Source organism: Hippoglossus hippoglossus, chromosome 24 (assembly GCF_009819705.1).
Source record: "Hippoglossus hippoglossus isolate fHipHip1 chromosome 24, fHipHip1.pri, whole genome shotgun sequence".
Classification (NCBI taxonomy): Eukaryota; Metazoa; Chordata; class Actinopteri; order Pleuronectiformes; family Pleuronectidae; genus Hippoglossus; species Hippoglossus hippoglossus.
In genome coordinates this window covers 1,729,138-1,743,733 of record NC_047174.1, presented here as the reverse complement: position 1 = coordinate 1,743,733, position 14,596 = coordinate 1,729,138, and the positions used below count along the sequence as shown (strand labels likewise).

Genomic DNA, 14,596 nt, shown 5'->3' with positions numbered 1-14,596 from the left:
TTTATGGGACTGATATTTCTAAGTGTGTGAAACGTGGTGAGGCTTGATTGATTGGAAAGGGACTGTTGGGCCTTGGAGGAGGAGTTCATGTTCATTTTCATGTTTGCTTTCCCAACAAATGAGACAGTTTTTCTTCCTGCGCAGATAGTTTTAGTCGGTGCTGATGGATATTTTCTCTACATGCAACTAGCACATGACGACAGAGGAGACGTGTCACTGAGGGGAAGTGATCAACAGGAAGTAAACGCCACATTTCACTTTTTACTAGGAACCGAGAAGCAGAAAAGAGAAGGAAGAAGAATGGATGAAATCAAACGGATTAAAATGTCTTTACATCTGCTACTGGTGCTGATTCCGTTTACAGGTAAGAATAAATACACTTACAAAACTTTATCAGTGTGAATAATAAGAATAATACCAGATTGTCTGTGTTTGCTTTTAAAAGTGAAGAGTTTCACTGATGCACAAGTCTGGCACATTCAGGGGACTGATATTTATGAGTACTCTGATATTGTAGTTGTGTATATTTGTGTACTGGATCATTCCTCGTATTTCAATCTGCTGTGTATTGCTCTCTGTCTAATTGTGGTTATTTGCTCTAGTTTGAGTCACCTGCTCCGTCTACTGTGATAATGAGCTGATGATGTCACTTCTTCAGTCTCGTTCTTCCTTTGCTTTACTTCTACTTTGTCCCCTGATGAAGGCCAGTGTGCTGCAACATGTAGTTGCTTTGTTATGCCTCTGAGCCAACGACCTTCAGGAACACTTTGAGGAGAATTCCTTCAAATGTGGGACAAACATTCAGTTTAACACAAGGATGAACTGATTAGACTTTGGTCGTCCAAGGTCAAGGTCAAGATCGCTGTGACTTTACAAAGCACATGTTTTGCCTTGTGAACGCGATATCTCCGTGACACCTCCAGGGAATCTGTGTAAAGTTGGTACAAACGATCTCTTGGACACAAAGATTAACTGATTTGATTTTGGAGGTCAAAGGTCAAGTTCACTGTGACCTCACAAAACCCTCTTTCCCTCATGAACATGTTATCGAGAGAATCCTTTCAAGTTTGACACCAATGTTCCCATTAACTCACGGTTTAACTGGTTGGATTTGGTGGTTAAAGGTCAAGGTTTCAGGTTTTTGGCCTCTCGCACATCTCAAGTCTGAATTTCTTCAAATTCTGACCAGTTGTCTCCTCGAATGAAAACTTAACAGATTAGATTTCAGTGATCAAGTGTCAGAGTGACCTCATGAGTCTGGAAACAAATGTACGTAGACTGGAACTGGACTGGTTGGCTGAGGCATTCAAATGCAGGGAGATAACTGTAGTTGATGTTTTTCAGGTTTATCTTGTCAGTCATGCTCCATTTGGTCTTAATTTACAAAGTTATGTCTAAAAGAATCCTCACATTCAGAAGTGTATGAAAATATGAGTCTTTTTCTTGGTTTAGTTTAATTGTTGCTGTCTCTCTCTCATTTCCTCCACAGTGCTCGCTGCCCAATCTTCCCACATCATCGTCAGAGCTGGAGCTGAAGTCACTTTGCCTTGTGACAATGTGAGAGATGATCATGTGAACTGTGGAGCTACTTCCTGGATCTTCAGTGATTCAAAGAGGACTGGAACAGTAAACCTGTTTGTAAACAGGCAGCTCGACACATCTGTGATTTCCAAATCTAAAGCAGACAGACTACGTCTTGCTGCAAACTGTTCTCTGGTTATTAGGGAGGTCACAGCTGAAGATGCTGGTCTATACACCTGCAGACAGTCTGGCCTGACAACACAAACATATGAACATCATGTGGTTTATCTCTCTGTTGTCAACGGTGAGTAAAAGAGTCTCTTCATGAAAACATTATGATAATTCTGATCATTCTGATGGACATAGTTTCACTCATGTTATCTTTCTCTCACAATATCTGGATCATCGCCAGTGACTGAGCAGAAGAGAACTGATGAGGTGACGTTGAGCTGCTCTGTGTCGACATATGAAAGGTGTGACCTCACAGTGAAGTGGCTGTATATGAATAAAGATGTGACTGAAAACAACACTGAACTGAAGACATCACAGTCTTACTACTCGGCCAATGTGAGCTTCTCAAAATCCCATTTTGTTGACAAGATGAAGAACTATAGCTCATTAACATGTAAAGTGAAGGATCGTGACAAAGAGGAAAAGTTTGCCTTCATTCCTCCGTCATCAGGTGAGAAAACACAGAACACGATGAACTGCTCCTGATCCAATAAATTCCATTTGTTAATACATTTATTTTTCTTAAGAAGGAAAGAAGAAACCAGCTCCAGGAAACAATGAGATGACAACAGGTACTGAATATTCACTGCACCTCTCATTCATCTCTGTGCTGCTGCGTGTTGATGGATTTAATGTTAACAACATGTGTAAATACAGGAAGTTGGACTGAACAGAAAACTAAAGCACTTGTCATTCTGTTGACAGATTGGTGGTGGTACATTCGTCTGGTTGTGGGTTTTGCCACAATCGTAATAATGGTTGTGATTCTCATCAGATGGAGAAGAAACAAGGTGAGAACATTCACAGATGAAACTAAAATGTCACTTATAGAGTTTATACCTCCGCCAAGTTTTTATTTATCTTGTAATAACGCCATGAAATAATGATGTCATCATAAGGTCTAAAGTTTTAATGTGAAAGTTAAAGTTATGGATGTTTCTTTGTGTTTTGATACATGTTGTTATGCTGTGATGGTTTTGTTAGCACTGCATTAGGTCATTTTACTTTTTAATAATTAATTGCATTGTGTTGTCTCTCTGTCACTATGGTAACCGTGCTACATCCTGACCTGAGGTGTAATACATCCTATTCTGTTGTTATGCCATAATGCATTAAACGTGATACCATAAAATGGTGTGCCTTTCGGCATTCAATAATTTTGGTTATCAAAATAAAATATTAACTATTAATATTTATTATTAATATTAAATAATAACTTTAATTGATTAAAGTTACCACCCTTCAAAGGAAGGGAACAGATAGCCAATTTATTGATTAAGTCTCATGAAGGTTCTAACTACAAATTTTGAACTCTGATTAACAATTAACTTAATAACTATAACCAAAATTACCATATAGATAGTTAGCTAAGTTGAAGGATATGGAGTTCTTGACAGTGTAGAGGTTTGCAAAATTCACTCATGCAACATTAATGAAAAAACATTTATTAAAGAAAAACATTTATGATGGATATAATAAAGTATAAAATCACAAATTACTCACGGTCTAATTACATTACTAAACAAAGATAGGTATGTGTGTGTGTGTGTCTTTGTGAGTCAGCGTGCTTTCAAAATGGCGGCTGGCCAATTGAATATAACACCCTCCCCCCTATTGTAATGTTTACGACCTGTAGAGATAATGAGGTGAAGAGTTATGCGTGTGTCTGTGTGTGTGCCAAATTAGAGAAAGTTGCTAGATGCATGCACGGAAGGACTGAAGAGCATAACTAGCATTAACTTTCTCAACAACTTGTAACCACAATATCACAACACCACAAATCAAACTTATAAACATCACACAGAATCGAATAAACAGTCTTGCTTAGCCTAGTATAATTATTAAGCCCAGTTGTGTTACCCGTCCGTGGAAAGGGGAAAAAGGAAGTTGCTGTGCAGTTCGCAGTTTTGTGAAGTCTTCTGGCTGGTTTGTGGCTCCCGCCTTAGTGATTCTGTTGAGCTGTGCAGCTCAGTTGCTGGCTGAAGTTTTCCAGCAGGACATCGAGTCGCTGCTTGAAGGGTTGGTAGAGCTTGGAGTGCGAGGAGGTTTCCTTGGTGAGATGAGCTGGAAGCTGCACCTTTGTGCTCCTCACGAAGAGTTGGATGGGAAGAGAAGATGTGAGCTGGAGAAGAGGCTCGACAGCCTTCCCTCCTGTGGAAGGATTGTAGGAAGAGGAAGAAAATAGGGGGAACAGGCCTTATATTGGCCCGGTGACCTCACAGGTCATGGGGTCCAGAGTGACCAATGGGAGTTGAAACCTGTGTCCCTGGGGGGGGTTTTCACACCTCTGTGTGACGGTGATGCCCCCTGGGAGACTGAGTCCTGGAGGGACATGCTGCTTCAGGCTTTTGACTGAACATGGAGGCCGCACTTTGGTTTCCCATAAAAACCATGTCCCAACACTGTCTTTGTTTTAAATCCATTTTTATCATACTTCCTTATCAACATTTGTATTTGTTGTGTTCTGTGAAGCACATTGAACTACACTAACCTGATGAAAGGTGCTTTACAGATTGATTGATTGGTTGGTTGGTTGATTGGTTGGTTGATTGGTTGGTTGATTGATTGATTGATTGATTGATTGATTGTATATCCTACAGATCCAGGGTGGTGGTGATGCAGTGACCAACAGCACTGTGGAAGCTCCCTCCTCTTCTACTGGACCCTCAGCTGATCCCAGCAGCCATGGAGAGACTCGTCCCGGTGATTCCTCCACGGAGCAGCAGTGAAGACAGGGTGAGAGGACTGAGTCTTTGGGACAATGAAATCAAAAGCCGGTTTATTTCCATCCTTAAAGTGTCTGTAACAGACATTTAAATTGTCAAAGTAAACAAAGTGACTCCTTGTGTCTGTAATTTACCTCGAGATGCTGTTTCCTTCTTCCTTCTCAGGTCCCAGTTAAAGATGGTGGTGAAGGTGATGCAGTGACCTACAGCACTGGTTCTCAAACTCTTTTCAACAATGTTCCCCCTTTGAAATATGTTTTCAGCCAAGTGCAACACAGCATCAGTATCAATGTATCTCACCAAAGCAATAAGCTGTGTCTTTCCACTGACGTCTGTCCATTCATCCAGCTGCAGTGAAAATGCTTCAGCAAGTTTTTACACAACTTCATCAACAATGTCTGTTCCCATCGTTTCTATTCTGCAGCAACGGTGTCATTTGACAAAGGCCCAGTTTAGAACTGATCTGCTGTGTTTGTGTCCAGCATCGTCTCGTCAGTACAGCAGCGGCTGGAAGTAGCAGGTCCTCAGCTGTGGTGAAAGACCTTTTGGCTTCAGCATGAGAAGCCTCCAGTGCTTTGGCTGATGTTGTGGAGACTTTTCACATCGTTTCTTGTGAAACTATGAAGTCAGACTGTTTCTTCTTGAGAAACTCTGGTGTCTTACCGACATGACACTGATGTTTTGTGCTGAGATGTCGCTGCAGCTGCGCTGGCTTCATGCAACTGTTTGCTAACTTTTCCTCACAGAAAATGCACAATGCTTTGGGCGGATTGCAGCTCGTCGAAGTAAATCCCATTAAAACATATTCTTCATGATACTGGCGACATTGTGTTGGCTCTGTTTTCACTTTCTTGTTCACTTCCTTCTCCTTGTTTTCAGCTGCGTTGCTGCTACGTTTCAACCACGAATCCATGTTTGTTGATTTCGTTGTTCAGAACTGAAACTGGCTTCATCACAGTGAACAAACGTCGTCATGAACGTAACTTGGGAAACGATAACATTGAAAATAGGAATATTTACTATGAAATGTGGTTTATTGAACTTACATTTACATTTTTATTGAACTAATAATTATCTTACATTTAAAAAATAAATTTCAAGTACCCCATGCAGTACTCCAAAGTATCCCTAGGGGTACTAGCACCCCCATTTGAGAATCACTGACCTACAGCAGTGTGAAGTTTTCTTCTTCTGCTGGAGCCTCCAGTGACGTCCACGCCACCGTCAACAAGCCCAAACCAAACAGAGACCACAGCACCTGAGAGACATTTACCTGCTTTGGGTCTTCACTCATCCCAGAAGACCAAGAATAAAGCCAGAGTACACCGACGGTTTGATCTGCAGTTATTTATCCATACATGAACCAACATTTACTTGAATCTCTGCTGTATCTGTTTTCTTTTAACATTTCATTTCCATGATAATGTTCAGGAGTTCATGTAAAAGCCTTTCTGTCCAGAGGGGGGGGGGGTGGGGGGGGCTGTAAGGGAACTAGTTGTGCAACGTGAGAAACAGGAACCTCACGTTCATGTCACTGTTTCTCCTGAATTCATGTGATAAATGGTATATTTTCTCTTGTAGAGTTTATTATTTACTTTATAACCAGACCCAAGGTCAGATTCTTGTTGAGTTTAATGCTGATTTTGTTGTATCTTAGTTTGTGTGTTAACAACAGATTTCATTATAAAGACTGGGTACATTTCTTTCTTCATTTCTTTCTCTCTTTCTTAATCAATGAGTAGGAAGTGGGTGCAGCTTCTCGTTTCTACTGAAGAAACCGTGATGCTCGTCACACTGAATGATGTGTTCATATAGTTTCAGACACAGTGAAGTTAAAGATGTGACCATATGTGACAACGACTCTGAGACATGACGGACGGTTACTTATTCATTTACTTTATTGGTCCTCAGGCAAACTAAGTTCAATCCACAGCTGGAAACCACAGATTCACATTTGATTCACGTTAACATTTTGAAGCCCAAGTCAATAATGTTATTAAATCTTATTACAGAAAAATCCTCCATGCACATGTGACCTGAACAAATGGTTAAATAGCTCTTGGCTCCATGTGTTTGAATATGAACCTGAATAAGTTACATTAATTCAGTAACTTCGAGAAAAGTTGGCAATTTGTTATTGTTTTTTTAACACAGGAAAAAAACAATAAACATGTGACAGAAATTCAAGCTCGACCACCTGTAAAATATAAAAGTCCAGATGTGAAGTTGCTCCAGAGGTGACGTGTGTCGTCCTTTATTTGGACTGAATCTACTGATATTTGCATCACTCATGTGAATGAGTGACAAGTGTCTAAATCTAAAAGTCGCCTGCTGCACATTAGTTCATCGTAAAATATTCACACAGTCTCTGGTCGACGGGGGAAAGTCGGTGCTGATGGATATTTTCTCTACATGCAACTAGCACATGACGACAGAGGAGACGTGTCACTGAGGGGAAGTGATCAACAGGAAGTCAACGCCACATTGCACTTTTTACTAAGAACCGAGAAGCAGAAAAGAGAAAGAAGAAGAATGGATGAAATCAAACGGATTAAAATGTCTTTACATCTGCTACTGGTGCTGATTCAGTTTACAGGTAAGAATAAATACACTTACAAAACTTTATCAGTGTGAATAATAAGAATAATACCAGATTGTTTGTGTTTGCTTTTAAAAGTGAAGAGTTTCACTGATGTGTTGTGGCACAAGTCTGGCACATTCAGGGGACTGATATTTATGAGTACTCTGATATTGTAGTTGTGTATATTTGTGTACTGGATCATTCCTCATATTTTAATCTGCTGTGTATTGCTCTCTGTCTAATTGTGGTTATTTGCTCTAGTTTGAGTCACCTGCTCCGTCTACTGTGATAATGAGCTGATGATGTCACTTCTTCAGTCTCGTTCTTCCTTTGCTTTACTTCTACTTTGTCCCCTGATGAAGGCCAGTGTGCTGCAACATGTAGTTGCTTTGTTATGCCTCTGAGCCAACGACCTTCAGGAACACTTTGAGGGGAATTCCTTCAAATGTGGGACAAACATTCAGTTTAACACAAGGATGAACTGATTAGACTTTGGTCGTCCAAGGTCAAGATCGCTGTGACTTTACAAAGCACATGTTTTGCCTTGTGAACGCGATATCTCCGTTACACCTCCAGGGAATCTGTGTAAAGTTGGTACAAACGTTCTCTTGGACACAAAGATTAACTGAGTTGATTTTGGAGGTCAAAGGTCAAGTTCACTGTGACCTCACAAAACCCTCTTTCCCTCATGAACATGTTATTGAGAGAATCCTTTCAAGTTTGACACCAATGTTCCCATTAACTCACAGTTAACTGGTTGGATTTGGTGGTTAAAGGTCAAGGTTTCAGGTTTTTGGCTGAATTTCTTCAAATTCTGACCAGTTGTCTCCTCGAATGAAAACTTAACAGATTAGATTTCAGTGATCAAGTGTCAGAGTGACCTCATGAGTCTGGAAACAAATGTACGTAGACTGCAACTGGACTAGTTGGCTGAGGCATTCAAATGCAGGGAGATAACTGTAGTTGATGTTTTTCAGGTTTATCTTGTCAGTCATGCTCCATTTTGTCTTAATTCACAAAGTTATGTCTAAAAGAATCCTCACATTCAGAAGTGTATGAAAATATGAGTCTTTTTCTTAGTTTAGATTAATTGTTGCTGTCTCTCTCTCATTTCCTCCACAGTGCTCGCTGCCCAATCTTCCTCCATCATCATCGTCAGAGCTGGAGCTGAAGTCACTTTGCCTTGTGACAATGTGAGAGATGATCATGTGAACTGTGGAGCTACTACCTGGTTCTTCATTGATTCAAATGTTACTAGATCAGTAACCCTGTTTGTAAACAGGCAGCTCGACACATCTCTGATTTCCAAATCTAAAGCAGACAGACTACGTCTTGCTGCAAACTGTTCTCTGGTTATTAGGGAGGTCACAGCTGAAGATGCTGGTCAATACACCTGCAGACAGTTTGACCTGACAACACAAACACATGAAGATCATCTGGTTTATCTCTCTGTTGTCAACGGTGAGTAAAAGAGTCTCTTCATGAAAACATTATGATAATTCTGATCATTCTGATGGACATAGTTTCACTCATGTTATCTTTCTCTCACAATATCTGGATCATCACCAGTGACTGAGCAGAAGAGAACTGATGAGGTGACGTTGAGCTGCTCTGTGTCGCCATATGGAAGGTGTTACCCCACAGTGAAGTGGCTGTATATGAATATAGATGTGGACAAAGACAACACTGAACTGAAGACATCACAGTCTTCCTGCTCGGCCAATGTGAGCTTCTCAAAATCCCATTTTGTTCCCAAGATGAAGAACTATAGCTCATTAACATGTAAAGTGAAGTGTGGTTACAAAGAGGAAAAGTTTGCCTTCATTCCTCCGTCATCAGGTGAGAAAACACAGAACACGATGAACTGCTCCTGATCCAATAAATTCTGTTTGTTAATACATTTCTTTTTCTTAAGAAGGAAAGAAGAAACCAGCTCCAGGAAACAATGAGATGACAACAGGTACTGAATATTCACTGCACCTCTCATTCATCTCTGTGCTGCTGCGTGTTGATGGATTTAATATTAAAGGGGACATATCATGCAAATTCCACTTTGTTAGTGCTTCTACAGGTTAATGTGGGTATCTGGCTCATGTCTACCAACCCAAGAACTCTGGGAAAAAAACACTTGCGCGTTTTGTTATAGTTCCTCTAAGTCAGAAACGTCATGCTTGAGTGACTAGAATGAGCTTCCTGGGTTTTGTGTCGTAACAAGGCACTGAAAGTCTCCCTACATGGCCTTGCCCCCCCGCCCCCCCACAGTCGTTACGCCGGGGTACACCGGACGCGGAAGCGCCGCTGCGAGGCAGCGCAGCGCCGTTCTCCAGCACGCAGCCGCCTGGCTGTTCACACGGGACGTGCATTTCTCCGCTGGTCAGCCCCATAGACTGTATATATAAGGTCAGCCCGCGATTCTGCTTTCTCCGTTTGTTGTTGTACCCGTTGAATGTCGGGGTTCGGGGGTAAATGATGGTCTTCATAGCCCCCCCCCACCTCTCTTTCTCTCTCTGTCTGTCTGCTTGTAGTGGATGGGCAGAGGGGGACATTTAATTATGTGATTGGGAAAATTAAAACTCCAGGACAACAGAATATAACATATTTGATAATTTATATCATATAAAATATGTAATTTATATCGTTTAAAATCATGGGGGGGAGGGGGGAGGGGGGAGCTGGCTCATTAGCATTTAAAGGAACAGGCACTCAAAACAGGTCACTCTGTGGAGGGCTGTTTTAAATGATCCTTGTGGTATTTTGACCAAAGTATGTTACAGACATTTCATTCAGACCCCAAGGAACCATATCAACTTGTGGTAAAATGGGCATGCTATGTCCCCTTTAACAACATGTGTAAATACAGGAAGTTGGACTGAACAGAAAACTAAAGCTCTTGTCATTCTGTTGACAGCTTGGTGGTGGTACATCGCTCTGGCTGTGGGTTTTGCCACAATCGTAATAATGGTTGTGATTCTCATCAGATGGAGAAGAAACAAAGGTGAGAACATTCACAGATGAAACTAAAATGTCACTTATAGAGTTTATACCTCCGCCAAGGCCTGATAGTCTTATGAAACCACATTTGAATTCCCTAAATCTGGATTTGTATTTGTATCTGCTCCAAATTTCACACACTCATAAATATCAGTCCTCTTAATATTCCAGATTGTTTTCATCAGAGTTCATGAAATCAATGAAAATATCTCACAATGTTAAAGCAAGTGAAAAGAAAACCTTCTGTAACTGCAACTCATCTTGTTTGTGTGTGATCCTGCCAACTATAGACACACAAATAAACGCAGATGAAAACATAACCTTCTCGGCGGAGGAAACGAAAGGTTTTGATGAACCTGATTCTTCCCTCTGCGAGGCTAACTCTTCTGTTCCTGTCGACTCAGGGAACAAAACACAGACGGATAAAAACACGGTCAGTTACAAAGATGAAAATAACTGTTACAACTTCACAGAAGCAGCGTTTCTGGACGCTGGTTTTCATATTCTACAGCTAAACTAAAAAATAAAGCATCAGAGGAGCTAAACCTGTCTTATGTTCATATAAACCAGACAATGCTAAGTTTTTATTTATCTTGTGATAATGCCATATCATCATGATGTCATCACAAGTTATACATTTTTGATGTAAAAGTTATAGAACAGAAAAAGGTTAAGTCAGTATGAATCCATATAAGTGAACATGTGGTGTCTTCATGGTGTAGGTTGACCCTGCAGATGATGTGGCCTACGCCTCCATCAGCCACTCCCCTTACAGCGCGGTCCAGGTAAACTCCTCTGTTCAGAAAGAACTGTAATAGTGGAAAACAAATGTTTTCATGAGTGGAACATTAAAACATAATTTGGTGTCTGTCACTTGTTTTGATACATGTTGTTATGCTGTGATGGTTTTGTTAGCACTGCATTCGGTTATTTTACTTTTTAATAATTATTTTGGATTGTGTTGTCTCTCTGTCACTATGGTAACCGTGCTACATCCTGACCTGCGGTGTAATACATCCTATTCTGTTTTTGTCTAAATCCATTTTTGTCATACTTCCTTATCAACATTTGTATTTGTTGTGTTCTGTGAGGCACATTGAACTACACTAACCTGATGAAAGGTGCTATACAGATGATTGATTGATTGATTGATTGATTGTATATCCTACAGATCCAGGGTGGTGATGATGCAGTGATCTACAGCACTGTGGAAGCTCCCTCCTCTTCTACTGGACCCTCAGCTGATCCCAGCAGCCTCTATGCCAACGTCACAATCATACAATAGTAGAGTTACATTTGACATCGATATATTTATATTAGGAATCATTTGTTACAACTTTCTGCTGTGAAAACAAAGTCACTCGTAATAATGTGATTCTCATTAGATAGAAAAGAAACAAAGGTGGGAACATTCCCAGAGGAAACTGTGATTTAGTTTAAACCACTGCCAAGGCCCGACAGTCTGTAAAGTTTGATATAAAAAGTCACTTTTATCGTGTGGACTGGATTTAACCAGTTTTCAGCCATTTTATTGATTCTTGAAGTTTGTCGTCCAAAACCTGGAATATTTTATACTGTATCTTCATGTTCTTCTGATCCAGCTGTTATTCTTATACATTACAATGGTGACGTGTTATTTGTAAGAATATTGTACTTTCTTGATTCTTCTTGTTCTGGGTTTGTTCCTCATGGTTGATGCACTTATTGTAAGTCGCTTTGGATAAAAGCGTCAGCTCAATGAAATGTAAGGACATGTAATGTATGATGATATGATATGAATGATTGTGTATGAACCAATGTGTTGTAAAAAGCGTTTTACCCAGAGTGCCAGAAGGGGGAGCTGTACGTTAGGTTACTGCTGCAATGTTTAAATAATAATAATAATCATAAGATGGTATATCTTCATATAGATATCGTACGTTTAGCTTAATGAACCGGCTGTTATAGACATGTTAGTGTTTTATGCTGTGATGTAGATACTGCAGGTTGATACTTCCAGGTTTGAGTTGAGAGACTTTTTAAATGATGTTGATTTACATGCAACAAGATGAACCTTCCCCACCTCAGTCAATATCAGTATTTATAACAATATTTAGTGCTTTTATTAAAAGGGATGTCCTGCAGGTTCCACGTCTCTGAGCCTGTGTGTGTTTTATTGTGACAGGTGTTTGCACCGTTCACCTCGGCCCCCTCACTAACGCTCAGGACTCAGGCCTCTTGCTGTTCCGTGCATCTCTCTGCTCTGCGGCACGACGCTCGACTGGATCTCAACCAGCTCAGTCACAGGGAAACTTACTTTCATACAGTCATTGAAGTTTCAGCCCAATAATCTGAAAGAAAAAGGTCAAAATGAAGCAGAAAATAGGAAGAAATGAGGAAAGCAATTCCCCTGTAATCCTCAGAGAGACAAACTGATACCAGAGTAATAATTATACTGAACACAGTTCTGTGAAACTTACTCTTGATCTGTGGAGTGTTTCTATTATGAAGTTTGTCTCTTGTATTTTGGAATTCCTGGATCCGCCCCTTTGTCCGGCTCCGCCCCGAAACTGACTCAGTTCTTTCTGGACTCATGTTTCATGCTTCCACCAGGTTTTTTTTACTCCTGCTGAAAAACAAAGAAACTGTCAGAGGCACAAACCAACTCTTTGGTGGAAGTAAGACATGTTTGTGGTTGTTTAGTTAATGAGCACTAGATGGCAGCAGTGAACAGAGCAGAATAACTTGAAGGTGTAATATTAACCCCCAATAATAATTAATAATTAATCCTTTTTTATCATACTTCCTTATCAACATTTGTATTTGTTGTGTTCTGTGAAGCACATTGAACTACACTAACCTGATGAAAGGTGCTATACAGATTGATTGATTGATTGATTGATTGATTGATTGACTGATTGATTGATTGACTGATTGATTGATTGATTGACTGATTGATTGATTGATTGATTGTATATCCTACAGATCCAGGGTGGTGATGATGCAGTGACCTACAGCACTGTGGAAGCTCCCTCCTCTTCTACTGGACCCTCAGCTGATCCCAGCAGCCATGGAGAGACTCGTCCCGGTGATTCCTCCACGGAGCAGCAGTGAAGACAGGGTGAGAGGACTGAGTCTGTGGGACAATGAAATCAAAAGCCGGTTTATTTCCGTCCTTAAAGTGTCTGTAACAGACATTTAAATTGTCAAAGTGAACAAAGTGACTCCTTGTGTCTGTAATTTACCTCGAGATGCTGTTTCCTTCTTCCTTCTCAGGTCCCAGTTAAAGATGGTGGTGAAGGTGATGCCTACAGCACTGGTTCTCAAACTCTTTTCAACAATGTTCCCCCTTTGAAATATGTTTTCAGCCAAGTGCAACACAGCATCAGTATCAATGTATCTCACCAAAGCAATAAGCTGTGTCTTTCCACTGACGTCTGTCCATTCATCCAGCTGCAGTGAAAATGCTTCAGCAGGTTTTTACACAACTTCATCAACAATGTCTGTTCCCATCGTTTCTATTCTGCAGCAACGGTGTCATTTGACAAAGGCCCAGTTTAGAACTGATCTGCTGTGTTTGTGTCCAGCATCGTCTCGTCAGTACAGCAGCGGCTGGAAGTAGCAGGTCCTCAGCTGTGGTGAAAGGCCTTTTGGCTTCAGCATGAGAAGCCTCCAGTGCTTTGGCTGATGTTGTGGAGACTTTTCACATCGTTTCTTGTGAAACTATGAAGTCAGACTGTTTCTTCTTGAGAAACTCTGGTGTCTTACCGACATGACACTGATGTTTGTGCTGAGATGTCGCTGCAGCTGCGCTGGCTTCACGCAACTGTTTGCTAACTTTTCCTCACAGAAAATGCACAATGCTTTGGGCGGATTGCAGCTCGTCGAAGTAAATCCCATTAAAACATATTCTTCATGATACTGGCGACATTGTGTTGGCTCTGTTTTCACTTTCTTGTTCACTTCCTTCTCCTTGTTTTCAGCTGCGTTGCTGCTACGTTTCAACCACGAATCCATGTTTGTTGATTTCGTTGTTCAGAACTGAAACTGGCTTCATCACAGCGAACAAACGTCGTCATGAACGTAACTTGGGAAACGATAACATTGAAAATAGGAATATTTACTATGAAATGTGATTTATTGAACTTACATTTACATTTTTATTGAACTAATAATTATCTTACATTTAAAAAATATATTTCAAGTACCCCATGCAGTACTCCAAAGTATCCCTAGGGGTACTAGAACCCCCATTTGAGAATCACTGACCTGCAGCAGTGTGAAGTTTTCTTCTTCTGCTGGAGCCTCCAGTGACGTCCACGCCACCGTCAACAAGCCCAAACCAAACAGAGACCACAGCACCTGAGAGACATTTACCTGCTTTGTGTCTTCACTCATCCCAGAAGACCAAGAATAAAGCCAGAGTACACCGACGGTTTGATCTGCAGTTATTTATCCATACATGAACCAACATTTACTTGAATCTCTGCTGTATCTGTTTTCTTTTAACATTTCATTTCCATGATAATGTTCAGGAGTTCATGTGAAACCCTTTCTGTCCAGAGGG

General features: G+C 40.7%; 1 protein-coding gene across 7 annotated transcripts; it reads left to right on the top strand.

Annotated features, from left to right (window-relative positions):
- Positions 1 to 277: 277 nt before the first annotated feature.
- LOC117758389 lies at positions 278 to 13,808 on the top strand. Of its 7 annotated transcripts, none has more exons than XM_034580022.1 (8): positions 278 to 364; positions 1,490 to 1,825; positions 1,934 to 2,203; positions 2,283 to 2,324; positions 2,458 to 2,543; positions 11,222 to 11,334; positions 13,095 to 13,128; positions 13,407 to 13,808. In XM_034580022.1, the coding sequence occupies exons 1-8, from the start codon at positions 301 to 303 to the stop codon at positions 13,443 to 13,445; spliced, it is 984 nt and encodes a 327-aa protein (XP_034435913.1). In that variant the 5' UTR covers positions 278 to 300; the 3' UTR covers positions 13,446 to 13,808. The 7 variants fall into 7 exon arrangements, with proteins under 7 accessions (XP_034435913.1, XP_034435912.1, XP_034435915.1 ...); XM_034580021.1 differs by having other exon boundaries at positions 2,280 to 2,324; XM_034580024.1 differs by lacking the exons at positions 278 to 364; positions 1,490 to 1,825; positions 1,934 to 2,203; positions 2,283 to 2,324; positions 2,458 to 2,543 and adding exons at positions 8,744 to 8,898; positions 8,978 to 9,019; positions 9,968 to 10,054; positions 10,335 to 10,483; positions 10,773 to 10,835.
- Positions 13,809 to 14,596: the final 788 nt, after the last annotated feature.

What these genes read in the sequence shown, in the direction of transcription:
- LOC117758389 (XM_034580021.1), top strand. Translation starts at nt 301, where the DNA reads ATGGATGAAATCAAACGGATTAAAATGTCTTTACATCTGCTACTGGTG. An exon ending in TTATCTCTCTGTTGTCAACG is followed by an intron (nt 1,826 to 1,933) that starts GTGAGTAAAAGA and finishes GATCATCGCCAG; the next exon opens with TGACTGAGCAGAAGAGAACT. An exon ending in AACGTCACAATCATACAATA is followed by an intron (nt 11,335 to 13,094) that starts GTAGAGTTACAT and finishes AGCTGATCCCAG; the next exon opens with CAGCCATGGAGAGACTCGTC.